General features: G+C 41.9%; 1 protein-coding gene across 3 annotated transcripts in view; it reads right to left on the bottom strand.

The window, feature by feature from the left end:
* The window catches only part of Cttnbp2 (cortactin binding protein 2), a 157,687-nt gene that overhangs the window by 59,535 nt on the left and 80,545 nt on the right, over nucleotides 1–17,607 (bottom strand). For 2 of the 3 annotated variants that reach the window (XM_050145890.1, XM_050145891.1), the window contains exons 4-8: nucleotides 13,404–15,036; nucleotides 7,443–7,646; nucleotides 6,054–6,153; nucleotides 3,986–4,136; nucleotides 905–1,156 (exon numbers count right to left, since the gene is read on the bottom strand). In XM_050145890.1, coding sequence (XP_050001847.1) covers nucleotides 905–1,156; nucleotides 3,986–4,136; nucleotides 6,054–6,153; nucleotides 7,443–7,646; nucleotides 13,404–15,036 — 2,340 coding nt within the window. Of the gene's footprint in view, nucleotides 1–904; nucleotides 1,157–3,985; nucleotides 4,137–6,053; nucleotides 6,154–7,442; nucleotides 7,647–13,403; nucleotides 15,037–17,607 lie in introns of those variants that run through there. The other variant, XM_050145892.1, reaches the window with a different exon arrangement.

Here is a 17,607-nt window from a genome sequence, read left to right as displayed (position 1 = left end):
TAGCTGTATATTCATGGGTATTTTTTAGGTCAAGTCCCTTGTTAAAGTTTTCTAAAGGCCCCCACACCAACAATGACACTCCTATTGTCGCTTTATTCCTGTTTTTCCTTCGCTCAGTGAGGGCTGTCAGTCACCCCTTCTATGTCTATTCTGTCTCGCCCTTCACCTTTATCATGCTCTCCAGTGGTCTCCAGGACCAAAAGGAATTTCTACCGCCTTTAAAATAAACAATCCTGGAAGTGACTATTACTAAAAGCTTTACTCTTTGAAGTACGCAGTCTCTGTTTCTCCACATCGTTGACTGAGGGGCTGACCTGATGTCTGGTCATCACTCTATGTTCTCTTTTGTCTCCTTATCCGTCACTTGTAACTTGTACACCTGCCCCTAGTCTAAGAGCTAAGAGCAAAGTGTTTCTTCAGACATTAGCGTGCACAGTGAGCTGCACTCAGGAGCGTCCTAATACCTCATTATTTGTAAAGCCTACTGTTAGTAACAGAAAGTGCACAAGACTATAACCTACAACCTGAGCCTCCCTCTAGATAGCAGAGCTTTCGTTAGTATGTGGCCTTGCTTGTAAACCACCCACGAATTATATTAATACTGATCTTTCCTTCCTAACACAGACGAAATAAAACATTGGGAATTACTCTCATATTTCTTTTTGAAAGACTGCAAATAGAAGATATTTTTTGAGAAAATTGAAAATTCTCTTATATCCTTAGCCATAAACATCTGCTGAAGAGAAATGGATGTCAGTTTGTACCAGCGGCCGCTCACCGTCTTTTGCACCGCCATTACTCCATTTCCAATTACCCGGTCTAAACACACCCGATCAATTGCAGATGGCTATGCTGCGCATCACTTTCACAAGTGGGCGATGAGGCCAGCTGCTAGCAGACGCACCTTGAAACCTTTGGAAGCAGCAATGTGGGCAGCGGTCCAGCCTTCTTTGTCAGCGTGGTTAATGAGGTCTGCAGGAACCACAGGCTTCGGTGCACCTGTTGGGCTCTCGCCTCCATTCAAGGTAAACGAGCCCGACCTGGACTCTTCCACACTCAAAGGGTTCCCACGAGATGGCACTCTATGGTACATTAGGAGCTTGAGGCTGTCGACATTACCCGTGTCCACGGCGGCTTGAATTGGTGTCCAGCCGTCCTGAAAATAAAGTGGCCAGGGTGAAAGTGTTGATACTATTAATGATGAGAATGGTGTTATTTTAAAGTCTACCTATAAATGCTCTTCTTGGTCATGAGCCACTGTACCAAAGAATGAAGGTGGTCCACGCCTGTGTATTCCTAATGAACGTAAGCTCTCTGACTTTCACTGGTGACATTGTTTCCCACAACTGTGATTCATGTTGGCTGTTAAGCCACCATTTCCACCTAATAGTCACCATCTGGAATGAACAGATACTGCCTAGTCTCCTGAGCATTACGCTTGACCAAGCAGAATCTCAATTTAATAGTAAAAATGGGGAGAACTTTATCCTAATGAGATTTTTAAAATTCTATGCAATAATAATGGTATTAGTAAATTAGTAATAAGCTGAAGAGTGCTGCTGCAAGCCAGTTTTACTTCAAGAGCAGTGACCAACCTCGAATAATCTGAACGTTTTTATGCCAGCTCTTCCAGAAGGAAAGATTCTGAGTAATAGGGAAGAGGTAAGAAAGCAGGAAAAACAAAGCCAAGTTGTTTTACTTGATGCCCATGGGCCTCTGCCCAGTGACTGCCGATGGCAGGGGGATTCTAACATTGTCTTCCTTAGAAAATTTCCACCAAAATCACTGAGTCTATTTTCTAGAATGAACTGCTCTGCCTGCCCCCAACTCCCCCTGCCCACTGTCAGTCTCAGGGCAGGGGTCCTCAATTTTGCAGCCTCAGCAGCCTCTGGGACTCTTAAAAATGCAGGTCCTCCAGCCTCTCTCTAGACAAGAGAACCTGACACTGGAGGGTAAGGCCCAGCAGCTCTTCAGACTTGCCAGCATGTGAACCGATGGATTGAAACCTGACAAGCGTTGTTCTAGGGAAACCCTCTGTTCCCCTCTCATTCTGCCACAGAAGGGGGTCTGCCCCCTCCACAGGAATCTTTGTTTGTCTTTAAAGAGTTTTCCAAAGAATTGACTTGTTTGAGGGCTTTTTTCCTACCTTTACATTACAGTTTTAACATCATTTTCATAGAAAATTCCATGTTGTTATGTTAAATACATTTTAGTGCATTATAATATGTTCTTTCTCTGGTGTTAGTGTGTGTGTGTATGTTTGAGGAAGGTCTCACTATCCAGCTCTTGCTGACCTGGAACTTGATACAGATCCCTTGCCTCTGCCTCCTGAGTGCTGTAATCACAGGCATATACCAGCACATCACTATTTTTAAAGGAATGATGTAAAAGCTAAGAAAATTATCCAGTAAATGGGAACCATCTCATGTGCACTGCATATTGTGATCCTTTCCCTTTAAAACAGGCCTTTTTCTGCTTCTGGATCTAAAGCTCAGTTGACTCAGACAAGACCACACAGCTTGTAATTAAAGCAGGGTACAGTCTGTATTCCAGTCAGGTAAAGCAGGATCCTGCTTTCTTCTGCATTGTTAGGACCTCAACCTTATGGAAGCCACAGAGACTAAATGCTGATGACCTTCCTAGTTCACAGAGGCCAAACAGACCTTCTATAGGAAAAAGCAACACAAGATAAAAACCTTTCAACGTTCCACTTTCTTTTGCTACCTTACCGTGAAAACCAGAAGACATAATTATTCCCCTGGAACCTCCCATGAATTGTACTGTGCATTCTGTATTTCTAAAGAATATGTTCAAATCAACAGAGCTAGCTAGAGGGCATTGATCTGCTTCCCCGACAGGCTGTGGTTCAATCTCCCATGTTGCACTTCTTACTCAGTTGATGATACAGAATTTACTTCTCTTTCATCTATAAGGTGGGATTTTGTAGTGAATATATATAAATACCATATATTTTTGAATGCAATACATAAAAGAACAAGGAAATGTGTAACTAAACTACTTTTTTCAGATTAAAAACAAAACCAAACAGGATGTGGATAGCTCAGTGGCTAATAGCACTGGCTGCTCTTTTAGAGAACCTGGGTTTGATTCTCAGCACCCACATGGCCCTCATGCACCTGTAACTCTAGATCCATGGAATCTGATGATTTCTACAGGAACTAGGCATGTAAGGGATTCAGACATATCTGCAGACATATAATATGAATTTTAAAATTCAGTAAAAATTTAAAATCGAATAAAAACAATTTTAGGGTTTTTTAAAACTCTAGCAATAATCCACAATGGAAAACATGTATACCTGGCCTCATTATCTTTGCTTCTGTTGATATGTAATGAATGGTTCGTTTCAGGTAAATTATGTAATAACATTGAATGTCTAAGAATAGTACTTGTTCAATGAATAAAGCTTACACTTTCACTGTCTCTAGTTCTGAAATACTAATAGCACCATTATCTTTTTGTTTGTTTATAGCCTCTGAATTGGAATGAGCGATGAGGCAAAATGGACACAATTTTTAATTAGCAAGTTAGAAACTTAAAACAGAGGCTCCTATCCGATTCAATATCCTTAAAGCCAAAGTTCAACTAAGGAGTCTGTTTCAATGTGCAGCTGTCCTTTAGCATTTATGGGGAAGCAGTTTCAAAGCTATATCCCACCCCAACCTGGCCTCTATGTCCTGAAGATGCACAAATCCCTCTTGAAAAATACTATAGCATTTACACAGCACTTACACAGATCTTTCCACATTCTTGAGTCCTCTCATATTACTTAGAATGTTGTCTACATTGCAAATGCTATGTAACCAGTTTCTTTGCTGCCTTGTTTAGGGAGCAGTGACAGAGAAAACTGTCTGTGCTTGTCACATATACACACCTATATTAGAATACCCAAGTATATGATTTTTGAGCCTATACTGTTTTCAGACACAATATGAATGACAAACTCTCCCAAATGGGTACTTACTCTAGTTTTTATACTCCGGTCAGCGCCAGCTTCCAGCAGGAGTTTGATACACTCTTTATTTCCATTTTTACAGGCCAGGTACAGAGGTGTCTGTCCTCCAGCAGCAGCGTGATTAATGTTGGCATCGTATGCAGTTAGTAATTCTATACATCTGCACACAGGATTGTGATTAGTTACACAGAAATGGGAGGTCAGCTTGGAAGTGCACCCTGGTCAGATCCAACTCTAGATGATGTGCATAGCAAGCCTGTGTACTAACATGCACCGACTCTTTTTATTAAGACCAAATCAGTTATTATGAGCCTTATTGCATTGCTTTCACTTTCATAAAACTAAAAACAGCATTGGTCATAACATTTATAAAAATTTTAAAAAAACTGTACTTCTACAAATGCTCAAATCTAGTTCATGATACATCTAACCAACTTCTATAGGTATTGTCCTTGGAACAGGTTTGAGTTATTAGGGTAAACGGTTGGCTTAATCACACTTGGTGTACATACTATTTGCAATTCAAAAATAGATGGAGCCTCGAAACAAACATGGGGCTGCTGAATCATTCTGTGATTTTTCTTTCACTCAAGAAAACGATTATAAATAGCATAGACAGCCGGGCACCATGTGCGTTCTCTATAAAAAGTCGCAGGGGGCTCGGAAAAGGGCTGCCTTGCGAGAAATATGGAAGTGGTTGTCTCTTTGGGTGGTAACTGGCTTCTGAGGACACAGAGCTACACAGAAAAAGGAAAGGAAGTAAAGCCAAGACTGACTTAGTGACTACTTCAATACATAGAGATAGAATCTGAACAAACTGAATTAGGGGAAGTCCAGTTTTGTGTGTGTGTGTGTGGGGGGGTTGTTTCAGTATTTGGCTAACATAATAAATTACATGTTGATATATTTGTGTAACATGTTCTTTAAATTTACTGATTTCTGAATTTTTCACTGGGTTCCTCCTTCAAAAGCTATCAATGTTTCTGTTCTGTGACAGTTACATCCTCTAAGTAGGGAGCATCAAGAGGGCCTGGTGACACAGAGCTGACAAAGGCAGAAGCACAGACCGGGAAGAGAGATGTGTCTTGTAGGACACGGAATATAACCATAAGAAACAGCAAAAACAGCACCTGTGGTTTCCAAACCTAAACTCAGGCCCATGAGAGGTGCGTTAGATACGAAAGGGAAGACGACACTAGACACAGAAGGAAGCATTTGGAGTATTATAGACTATGTTTGCAATTAGGAACATTGGTGTGAATTCTAAAAAGCCTTATTTTAATAACTGTGCAGTCTGAGCTGGAGAAATAGCTCAGCTGTTGAAGGCTAAGGCTCAAAAACCAAAATGCCATGGACTGTGTCATCTGTTCAAGAATATTTCTCTCAGGACAGATGGATTCTAAAGGTGACAGCGGTATATATTCTTCACAATCTGCCAGCTCAGTACACGCAGGACAGCAGTTTGGCTATATTCTATTATTAAAATATGACTTTTAGTTTTGAAAAGTAATCCCTACATTTAATGACTTTGAACTTCTTTAGAAATCACTGTTAAAGTCATGTGCATACAAATTAGTCTGCTCCCTTTGAACTTGTACTACTTTCAGTATGTAAAAGTCCTGCTTTAATGTTTCTCTTAATTGTGAATGCAGCAAGATGAGCACGTGGGCCTATCACATAAGTTACAAGAGGTCAATAGGATTATAATAAATCATATAATTCTGTTTTACTTCAACGGTAGCTCTAACAAAGGTCTTCATAGAAAAGGTGAAGCAATGAAGCACTTGGCATTCCTTACTTGGTTCTCCAGGGGTACGCTACAGCTGACCTTTTCCAGAAGCAAATTCACTGATGTGTAGTTCAGGCACAGACATACACACACTTCCTTCAGTTACAACACTTATCTATCCTTACAAAGAACAAATCGAGGGTCCTGTTTTGCTTTTGAACCCTCAAATGTGTCTGGTGGATTTATTTGTCAATCCAGTTAAGCGTTCATTTACATATTCGTATTCGTGCAAGAATATGAAAAGGGGTGATTTTCATAGGAAAAAAATGAATGGAGAACGTCACTTACTCAAAATGTCCCTGAGCAGCTGCAGCGCACAAGGGTGTGAAGCCATTTTTATCAGCAGCGTTGACTCGGGCTTCTGCATTCAGCAGCAATCGCACACAGTCTGTGGGTTTTTAACAGAAAGTCGCTGTAACTCTCCTCTTAGTGCTAGAATGAGCCAGGTTCTCGATAAGCTGTGGAGAGATTCTAACAGCTAGAGGTCCTCTCCTCTGCACAGTTGATCTGACAGCTATGTCCTGCTGCATGTGGCATGTCATGAACTTTCATAAGGAAAGTCATCCCTTTTCCTGAAGTCATGTTAACTCCAAAGTCACTAAGACACGAATTTTAAAACTATTTCCAGGAGAGTTGTTGATGGGGACAAAGGAATACCATATACCAATAAAGTACTTTGCTAGACTCTCCACCAGATTTTCTCCAACATAATGTCTTGGGGCAGAGAACCAGATCCATTTACCAATTTGTATTTATATAGTTACACTCTTTAAATTCATGCTAATTTAATCACCAAAGTGCTTCTTTGTGGGACATCCTATACACTTGAAGATCAAGAAAAGCCCACAGAAAGTTACCTGAGAAATAAATGTCACTAACAGAGAGGTATTATAAATAATATTGCATGATCTAAATTTAATTTCTCTTTAGTAGGGAAAATTCTCCCAGGGCTTCTGAATTCCCAAAAACTTTAAAACTAGAGTCTTCTCTGCTTAAGAAAATACGGCGTCTATCTGAAGCACCCGTCTATGGCTAACATACGCTGTTAACTTAGGACTTGCAGTAAGCATGTCTTATTCTGTAGTACCACATGTTTTAGTATATTTAACTATGGGATTTGCATTTTAAAGAGTAAAAAGAATTTAGTATCCACTGACAGATCATTTATAGTGCCATAACTTTTCAGTTCTCAAAAAAAATAAAGACAAAAAACCTAAATAACCACAGATTATCCCAAGAGCACCCTTCCTATCTAGTAAAGCCTCACCGCAGCACCCACTTCGCACCCTAATCCTAACAGCCTGGATTCTCTGCTCTGCTTCCATAGCATAAATCAGGGTTATTCTGTCCTGACAAGACTGATCCCACACAGACAACTTGATTCTAAAGTGCAATTCATTTATTAATTTCTACGTGGACAATACATTTCTGGTGTGCATAAGTGAAAATTTTCTTTGCTCCTAGCTTTATATTTTACATTAAGTACATAATTAGGTCCTTAAATATTCATAAGACTTTAAAAGTCATATAAAGAAGATTTACCCATTCCTCCTTTTAAAGGTGAAATTCAAGTGGAATTTCTTCTCACAACAATGAATTAATCACCTTTGTAAGTGTGGGGTGAGGTAAGAGCTTGTATGTTGTTGTTGTTGTTGTTGTTATTATTATTATTATTACCTGTATGTCCATTCTTAGCAGCAGAATACAAGGCAGAATGGCCATCTTCACAGGAGTAATTTATGTCCAGTCCTTCTTCATTAAGCAGCATTGATAATAAAGTGACATTTCCCTGGGCAGCAGCTTGCTGAAGAAGGGTGGGCCTGCCAGCCAGGGGGGCAGGACCACCACTCATTAGCAAAGGGGTTAGGGAGGGTGACCAGCCTGTGGGTTAAAGTGACCCTAGTTAGAGTAGGAAGGGAAAGAGAAGACAGACACTACGATTCCCTTTTGAATCACACACACAGAGACATGAACACGGATCCCTACAAGATTAATTACATGGTCTCTACCATTACCAATCTGTTAATACTTTGCCCAAACCCATACTGTTATTTTAGACCTTCTGTCTGCTGCTAATTCATGCTTAATGTGACAAGTTATTTTTAGTTGTCAGTCTGGCACAAATAAGAGTTAAATGATTGGTTTTTAGTTAAATGGCTGGTAACCAAGATGGCTTCCACACATTATATACACTGATTTCTGTGGGTTCAAAAGCATATTGAATTTTTAAATGATGTAAAGGTTACCTCAGTTTCAATAGTATTATGGAAACATAAATCAAGTAGGTATAAGATAGCACAATAGTTAGAAACAGTTTCTTCAACAATGTTTCCAAGATGATTATTTTACATAAACTAGAAGGTGGGCCTCACTCTATTGAGGAGCTTATTACATTCCTTGAATATCCTTACTTGGGAAACAAATAATAGATGCTAAGAGCCACCAGAAATACAAAAACTATATTTGCATGTATGACACAACAGCACATGGTGCAGTAACAGCTTTGAAAACTACCACCTCTTGCCATCTTCCTAAAGAACTTTTTAATTGGCCCACAAAGCAGGGCACTCTACCATACGGCTTTAACAAAAATTGTAAGAGTTATCGTGGTTAGATAGTTCTCATCAGTGTTTAGCAGCTTTAGAAGAGAATCTGTTAAGAGTGTGAAGTCGGCTGCATATAGCCTGGAAAATTTTCTGAATCCTTCCTTGATCAAAAGGCTGTAAAAACAGTAAAATACAAATGTTTATTTAGATGGTATTTGTATCTTTTTGGCTTAAATACACAAGAAAGCCCAGGTGCTTTTAAGTAGGGCTGCACATAGGTACACAAACACATATCTCAGGGCAGACTTCCCATGGGCATATGTGACAATCCCTGCAGAAAGATTCAATGGATGGACACTTTAATTTCCCTGAACCGAGGTATTAGTTATACTAATATGAATTCAATAGTCAATTCTTATGATTAATGCCAAGTTTTTGGCCTCAAATTCTTTCATGATATAATAAAAATTACATACAAAAGAAATTCCTCAGAATATTTAAAATTCTTTATAAAAATAAATCAAAAAGAGGCCATTTATCCAACTAAAACTATACTGAATATTAAAATCTTGAAATTATAGTTTTATAACCAATTATCTGAATCCATGGATAATTTATTATTTTATCATACCAAGACAGCAATGACAGATTAAAATTTTTATAAAATTTAATATTTCTCAAATCTTTATAATATTTCCCCATGATACTTATAAGGTCTTCTTAGAAAAGTAGTATTTTTACTTCATACTTACAAGAAGGCTCCTCTCTGGTACATTTTACCTTTTGTATTTTCTTAAAAACAAACAAACAAAAAAACAGGCCCACAAAAATTAAATCAGTACTTATTAGAAATGGATGATAGACAGAAAATTATAAACACCAAGGCTGGACACCTTGACCGTAAAGCAAACACAAGCAATAGGAAGGCATCACACTATTGTCCCCAGCAGAACGGGGCAGGGGAGCTGCTTCATGCTTTCTGCACACACCCACACCCACACACCCACCCACACGCACACACACACATGCATGCACACACACGCGTGCATACATGTTCACGCACACACACTTATTTTCTCATCTCTTTAGATCTCATTCAAGGAATCTTGGTTTTTGATATTCTCCCATGAATACCAATGCGTACATGCTAAATTTTGCTACTCTTCAAGAGTTTGTTTTCTTTTTTTCTTTTGTTCTAGGCTTTAGAGAAGTCAATACAAATTCACATTTCTACTGTTTTATATGGAGATATTCAATTATGTATATATTTTCTAGAAGACCCCACAGATGTGAAAGGGAAATGTTCTTAATCTTCGGCCATAAAGCATCATCGTTCTTGTCATATTCAGAAGTAGTTCTATCTGTTTCTTTAGAAGACTGAAAAATATTATTTGTAAATCTTCCCAGAGGGAATGTGCTTTTGTAAACACCACACACTCTTAAACTTCAACCATTATATGCTTTACTATCCTTTCCAATTTCTTCCTAGCATACTCATCTTAATAAATCCTGTTACAAATATGGGGGAGGTAAAATACAAAGTTCATCACAGCACCAGTATTCATCTGAAATTCTCAACACTGAGAGAAATGGTAATATCGTGTTAACTGGATTAGTAAAGACAGAATAGACCCGGACCCACACAGCTACTCTACGATATTAGACGTCATTCAGTACGCAGCATCATCGGCAAACGTTAGTAAAGGTGAGGACGTTGCAAAGCAGGCCACGAAACAGCGGGGACATGCGATGGCGGGAGAAGAGGAGCTGAGGACAGCTTCTGGCACCAGCTTCAGAGGGTGGAGAGAGTTAAGGTCATAGCCCAGACCATTCTTGTTTCCTGATTTACCTTTCCAGCCAATCACACATGAGGATACTTTAAAGGATATATTTAAGGAAAGAAAGAAGTCTGAATCAAATGAAATAAGATTTATAAAATAAATAATAGTAACAAGAAAAACAACAACAAAGAAACAGAAAAATGTGCAAGGGTTTGGGGACTCGGTTGCCCAGAGTGATGATTGCTTTAAGTGTCTTCATCTAACCACTGGACTATGGACATTCCTCCGGCAAGTTCAGGAGGAATTAAGTTCTAATTCATTTAGAATTTCAAGCATTATTTTAAAAGTTCATGGCTTGCCACAAAGTTGCCTCTGGTTAGTACCATTTACAATGCAATCCATTTTAATGGGACCCTTCTGCCATCCCAGCTTTCTTCTGGGCTTTCATGTCACTTAGAGATAGAGGATGACGGGGGCATAGCGGATGTCAAGAGAAAGATCCTGGGGTCCAGGGCAAGGACGTACTGATAGCAAACAGTCTTACCCATATAAGGATAAGTCAGGGCACCCTGAATAAGTCAGTTGGGAAATAACCTTAATTTTGTGTCCAAGAGTTTAAATTTTAGATGGCAAAGCTAATAACTTAGAAATAATGTCTCTCCAGGATTAGAGCGGAAAAAAGCAGAAATTACTAGATTTGTTATTTGAAGCTCAGCTTGGTCCCACAAAAAGGGGAACAGACATCTGCCGGGCTCCTGGCAGGTACATGCTGTCCCTGGGACTGGTTCCTAAACACTGTGATGGCATTGGTGGAAAGCGAATGACGACCCATGGGCTCATGACCTGGAGAGGGACAAACTCACCTAGGCACAGCCAGGTTAAGAAGCGGATGGAAGGAGCTCTGTGCTTCCTAGCTACAGTGGGGGCAGTGGCAGACGCTGCTGCAGTGGGGCTCAGAGTGGAGTGCTTGCCTAGCATGCAGAAGGCTCTGGATTTTACCCCCAGAACCCCCAAGACAACCTTTAAAACAGAAGAACTCGAAAAACTAAAGGCAATGCAGGTGGAATACCATCTAATTTTGAAAGTTTCAACCTGTAGGTGAATTCTGTAATTATACAAGTACGCATTAGTCTAACGCGTTTGCTCTCAGAACACGTAAGGAGGTGCTTGCTGAACACCTGCTGAAGGACTAAAACCTCTGGTGCCACCCTTCTGCCCGAAAGAGGCACACCTTGTAATCAAACGGAAAAGAAGCCTGCTGTTCCACCAAGCGCCTTCCTGCAGTTCTGAGAACACTACGGCCAAATCGGAAAATTGGAAAACAGAAAACAAACTGATTGTACATCTCTTCAATGGCGGCCGTTTCATCAAAATCTCTGTTCATATCCTCCCTGGCACCTCGGAGCAAAAGGCATGTTATTTATTTATTGATTGATTGAGTGATTGATTTACTTTTTAAAAAAAGGGGGTCCTGTCTTCTTTATCTAGAATTCCACTAAACACAAAATACGTTGTTTCTGCAAATAATTAATAGATTAAGAATTAGCTATCCTTTAAAAACTCAACTCAAAATCCAGCGGATAGCATGCTTCACAGTCACCCATGCTGGTTCTGGGGCTTCTCTTTGGAAACCTAAAGAGTGTCTGCAGCTGGACTTGGGATCAGAGCGCCTACCCAGGCAGCAGCCGGCAGAGCCTCAAGGTATCAAAGAACAGATGGCTCTACAGCTATAAACAAACCAGCTGATGACATTCATATGCCCTGGGAAGTGTCTATCATGCAGTCTATACAGTTACATCAGAGCACTGTCGTGGCGCCATATGACTTAAGGTCCATTTTTAGATTCTTCTGGATGGTACCAAATCTCTCCCTTCTTAGGGCAGATTTCACTAGTGGGAAAGCTAACCTAATTCCAAGCAATGCCAAGAGATGTAACCATTTTGCAGAGACTAAAAAAAAGTAATCTCACATGCCTATGAAGACAATGCTAAATGACACTAAGCTCAATCCTAAAGCAAACTCTCTAACGTGCTTTGAGTAACGCTATTAATTAGGCTGTAATTACTCATGCTGCCCCAAGTTCAGTGCCATGCCTTGATGGTGTCTTAGACTCCTTCCAGCTACCCTCCTCTGGGCAGTATACACTCCAACTTAAGGAAGAGAAAACTTGCCCAGTATGGGAAGAATCATCAAAAACAATTATATACAACAGTGCCTCGACTGCAACACTGATCTATAACTCCAAAGCCCACGATGTTTCTGGCTCTCAGGTTTACCCTCAGTAATGAAAACAACCTCCCGCAAAGCTGAATCTCAACGGGGACAGCCGGTTTAGAAGCATTTTAGAAGTGCGCAATCTGAAGCAGTTACCTCCTCACTGACAGTGCTGCATGCTTTAAGTTTTAAATGGGATGCTATTGAGACTTCCTTTTGTTTTTAAACCCCTTGTGTTTAGAGCCCCAAGGATCTACCAGCCCTAATGTACAATGACAGCACCAGCTGCTCCGGGTGCTGACAGAGCTTTGACAGCAAGCACGGATCCACTTCAGCCATGCTAATACAACAGCAATGCTTCCACAAGCCATATTCAACCAGAAAGAGAAGAACTAATCCTTTGTGCAGCTCCCACACCGGCAACTTCAGGATTCACTGATGCAAAGGGAACTTCAACATGGCCCAGGTGGTGCAGAAGCCACCTGTGCACAAGTCTTAGAAGACAAAAACCTTCACATGGGGTCCATGGCATTCGAAATAAACTGAACTGGTAGCTTACATATGCTAACGGTCCTTTGTTGGGGGTAAGAAAGGGACATTCATATAAACTGATATTAACCTCCAATCTATCACGCACAGTACACATCCCATCAACCTGCTAATCTAGAGCAGTGTGAACAGCGACTCAAAAAGATTTTTTTCTTGCGCCATCCTAGAAGGACCAAACCGAATGCACACTGAGGATGATCTATTAATACTGAGGCCTCGTGAGATAAATATTTGATAAGAAAGGATACTCTTTCCTCCCCTGGAATGGTCTTTGTGTGCTTCGAAACACTATTTTCAGGCTACTTTTTCAAGAAAAGCACTCGGCAGAATGAAACCACAATTCATAGAGCAAGAGGAATCACTATTACCCCAGAGTCTTCAAGAAAATTAAAAAGAAAAAAAAAGGCAAAAAAAAAAAACCATAATAAAGAAATGGGGAAATGGAGAAAGGGTATTAAAAATGTTTTGAGACAATGTGAAAGAAATTGAGACAAGTGAGAGAACAGGCCCCGTTCTTGGAAAAGTGTGTAAGATTGCAATCCCTTTACCTGATGCTGTTACCAGGAGGCTGTCTGAGGCACCGGGGCTACGGGATGAGGCACTAACAGGGTTTATGGAAGAGTATAAGGCAATGGTGGTAGGGATGACAAGGGAGCTGTCTGAACATGCAGGTTGGTTCAGTCCAGGGGTTTCAGCAGGCCAGGCACCCACCTGAGACGTGGCCAGGGCTGAAACGGGACAGCCTGCAGGTGCCACAGTTAAATCTATGGATGGTTTTTGTGGCAGCTGAGGGGAAGATGACTTAGGGACGGCTTCCTCGTTTACTACCTTGGTCCCTTGTGGCAAAGTGGAGGGAGGTGAGGCCACAACTTTGTTATCGACTTTGGTGCCTGCACTGGAGGCCCTCAGTTGGGGGTGTGGTGGAGAAGGAGTTTGGGAGAGCCCTGGCTTTTTGGGAGGGATAGGAGGAGGATTTCCTCGGTCAACTCTTGCCGCCCCGGGAGTCTTTAAACCCGTTCGACCGACTGGAGGGCAGGTGCCGGCATCCCCTCCTGGAGATGCTCCCAGCCTTGGAGAAGCACCTGCTTGAGGGCTGGTAAATCTTGACAGTGCCTGGGTCACAGTATTCCGGGCTAGCTGCTTGGCCACTAGGTTGTCACGGCTTGTCGGAGAGACATCTCTTGAGGGAGGACTTTGGGTGGTATTTCCATTATGGTCTGGGTCATTTGCATTGCCCTGAAATCTAAACCTAGCTGCTTGGATTCGAGGGTTGAGACCCGGATGCAGAGGTGTGTTGGCACACGGTGAATGTAAACTGTGCACAGGGGGAGCTTGCGAGTGGTTCTGGGGAGCTGTGCCTGGTGTCTGGGCAGTGGCAGGGGCGGTGCTACTGGGGGTTGAGGGTGTGCTATTTGACAGATCGGGGGCGGAGCCCGTGATTGGTCCATTTTCCTCAATTCTAGTTGTACTTGGTGGTGGGGCAGTAGGTAGAGACGGACCCAAGTCACTGTGGGACCCCTGCCTGTCAATCCCTGGTCTAATCAGTAGAGCACTGGGGCCCACACTCCCTTTTGTGTTTGCGGGAACTAGGGGGCTTCCTGTGGGAGGCTTTACGGGTACAGTCAAAGGCAACTTCTTCACAGGGTCAGTGCTTTCTGTCACTACATCTGTCTGGCAAGCAACAGACCTTGTCACGGGCCCTTCTGTCGCCACAGATACAGAAGCCAGATGCCTATCTTTTGTCTTCCGTGGGAGGGAGAGGCCTGGCTTGCTGTCATTTCCCCTTTTCATCTGCTCCATCATTTTCTTCATCTTGTCTATCTCCTCTTTGAGGTCAGTGGTGTGTGCTTCTTCTCGGTTCAGCTTGGCACGCAGCTGTTCCCGTTCTGTATCGAACTCGGAGAGCTGTTTCTCCAGCTGAGCTTCCATTCCGGCGCTCCTCTGTTTCTCGGCCGAGAGCTGGTCTTCTAATTCGCTTGCCTTCTTCTTCTCCTCCTCCAGCTTCACCATCACTTCCTCCAGCTTCTGCGCCTCCTCTACGACTTTTCCCGAGAGCTGCTTACACTCCTTCACCAGCGTCAGGACCACGTGCTTGTTCTTGCCCCTTTCCTCCTCCAGGTGGGCCGTCAGCTTTTTGTGCTCCTGTTCTAGGGCCTGGAGCTGAAGCTTTTCCATCTCCAACTGGAAGATATTCAAAGGGAAGCCTGGGTTAATAGACACAATAGTCTTTGTGTCCCAGAAGGGCTTTTTGTTAATTTCTGAACGACGGCATGATTTGGGTTAGCAAAAGTGCCACATTTTGTTATGATTTTTAAAAAGACAATATTTAAAGACTCATTAAAATGAGAGAATTGCTGTAAATGGCTTCCTGAAAAATGCCTACATTGCAACAAAAGGGAACTGTTTTAATCTATTAAAGTTAACTACAGTGCGAGAGAATAATAGTAGAATGCTTGAGATCACAGCGTAGAGTTCAAAGGGGGCTGTTTTGATGAGCAGAGATCAATGAGAGAATGGGTGCTATTTAATGAAGGTTCAATGGCTGGGAATTATAAATTGATCTTTGAGATACACAGAGTGCTTAAATTGCAAGCCCCATATTTGCTATCGGTATTATATTGCTAAGTTATCTAACCTCTTTGAGTGTCTTTTGATGGGCTGGAAGGCATGAAATCCCATGTAAAGGGATTTTTAAATTAAGACTCTAAAGAGCTGGCAGATTATTCCATTAGAACTATAGTCAATGCTAGCGGACCTAAAGCCTGACCTCAGCTTTCACTTGGATCCTGCTTTCCAATTTAGCTACTTTGGCCTGCCCGGTGTTTCTTGAACTTGGCCTTCCTTACCTCTTACTTCCTTACCTCTTACTTTGACCTTGTTGTCCTTTCTGCCTAGAGTTCCAACACACACCTATGGGAGCCTCTCCTTAATAAAGAATGCTTTGTATTTCACGGAAGTAACCACAAGCTAACCCTCCAGCTCACCTGCTCATCAAAACACCTATGTGTGGGGCTGACCTGCCTTTTCCTTCAGCAAAAGGTATTGGCTGCTCATGAAGCCATGGGACCCAGGCTTGGGGCTGTTCGTGCGAGAGAGAGAGAGAGAGAGAGAGAGAGAGAGAGAGAGAGAGAGAGAGAGAGAGAGAGAGAGAGATTAAAAAACCTTTGTGTTTCCAGATCTCCGGAGAGGGCCTTGAACCCAGGATTGTATGCAAGGTGAAAGTGTGCTACCACTGAGCTACACCTCAACCCTGAGGTGAGATTCCAGCAGCAGAAGAGGTTGATTACTCTCTTTCCTTTAGGCTTCTGCTCAACTATAACTTACAATGAGGCCTGGTGTGCTAGCTAGTGGCTAGTTTTAAAGTCTGCTTGACACAAGTCAGAGTCATTTGGAAGAAGGGAACCATGACTGAGAAGGTACCCCCACAAAACTGGTCTGTAGCCTGTGGGGCATTTTCTAGACTGACAATGGCTGTGAGCAGCGCCACCCCTGGGCTGGTGGAATTGAGCGAAGCCTGAGGGACAAATTATTAAGCAGCACTTCTCCGTGGCCTCTGCAGCGATTCCTGCATCCAGATTTCTGCCTTGAGCTCCTACACTGACTTCTTTTGATAATGGACTGTGACATGGTCCCAACAAGCTGCTTTGTGGTCATGATGTCTCCTTACAGCAGGAAAAACCCTAACTAAGGTACTTGTTTTCATCTCCTATGGAGAAGAGAAAGTCCCTCTCCCGTTGTCTGTGTCATTTTTGTTTAGTATTCACCTGCTTTCTCTATAGTGACTTCATGAGGGTGAAGACTGAAAATCATTTGCTATGCCCCCGACCTACAGTAGTGACCGGTACACGGTTGTACTTAATACATTGTTTAATGAATGAATGATGTTAGCACAGCTGCTCTTTAACAGCTTCCTAAAAGAAGCAGTCTTTTTGAGTGCATGAGCAACATTTATTGCGGCCTTTTTATTAATGGCTATTTATTATACAAAATAACGAGCTTCATAGAATTTTCATGTATGTATATATAACACATAATAGTCAAATTCACCTCCCATTATTTTCTTTGGAACCTCCCCACTAGTGGTTCCTTCCTCTTCCTAAATAGCTCTTGTCAACTTAAGCTTTGATGTTGACTTGGTTGGATTCAAAGCTAGTTAGGAGATGCAACTCTGCACACAGCTATGATGGTGGTTCTAGAAAGGAGAGCTCACTTTGAGCAGGCAGTGCCATCCTATGGACTGGGGTCCTAGACTGAATTAAACAGGGGGAGGGGGAAGCAAGCTGTCTGTGGGCACAATGTGTCCAGCTGCCTTCCGCTCTTGCTTGCCACTTTGCCTTCCAGGATGGGAGAGACACTATCCCCTCAACTCAGGAGCCCAGTTAAATCTTTTCTCCCTCAAACAGCTTTTGTCAAGAATTTTGTCATATAAATGGGAAAGGGAAATAAATATTTGTCTTCCTCATGATTTTATCTCATTTTCAGAAACCCAGATTCTACAGGAGGGACAGCACGGAAGGTTTGTCTTTCTGAGTGCGTTTATATGGTTCGACATCATGCTCTCCAGTTCACTTCACTTTCCTGGACACGACATCATTCCATTCTCCTTCGGATGGATCATATTATACATGTACATATACCACATTTACTTCCGTTCATTCCTTAGTGGATACCTAGGCCGGTTCCATGCCTTGGCTGTTCTGAGGAGCGCTGCGGTGATATGAGAAGTGAGGTTCTGTATGCCACCTTAGATTC

The sequence above is a fragment of the Alexandromys fortis genome, unplaced genomic scaffold (assembly GCF_014885135.2).
Source record: "Alexandromys fortis isolate MF-2015 unplaced genomic scaffold, M_Fortis_MF-2015_v1.1 scaffold_34, whole genome shotgun sequence".
NCBI lineage: Eukaryota > Metazoa > Chordata > Mammalia > Rodentia > Cricetidae > Alexandromys > Alexandromys fortis.
This window is presented reverse-complemented; position numbering and strand designations above follow the sequence as displayed.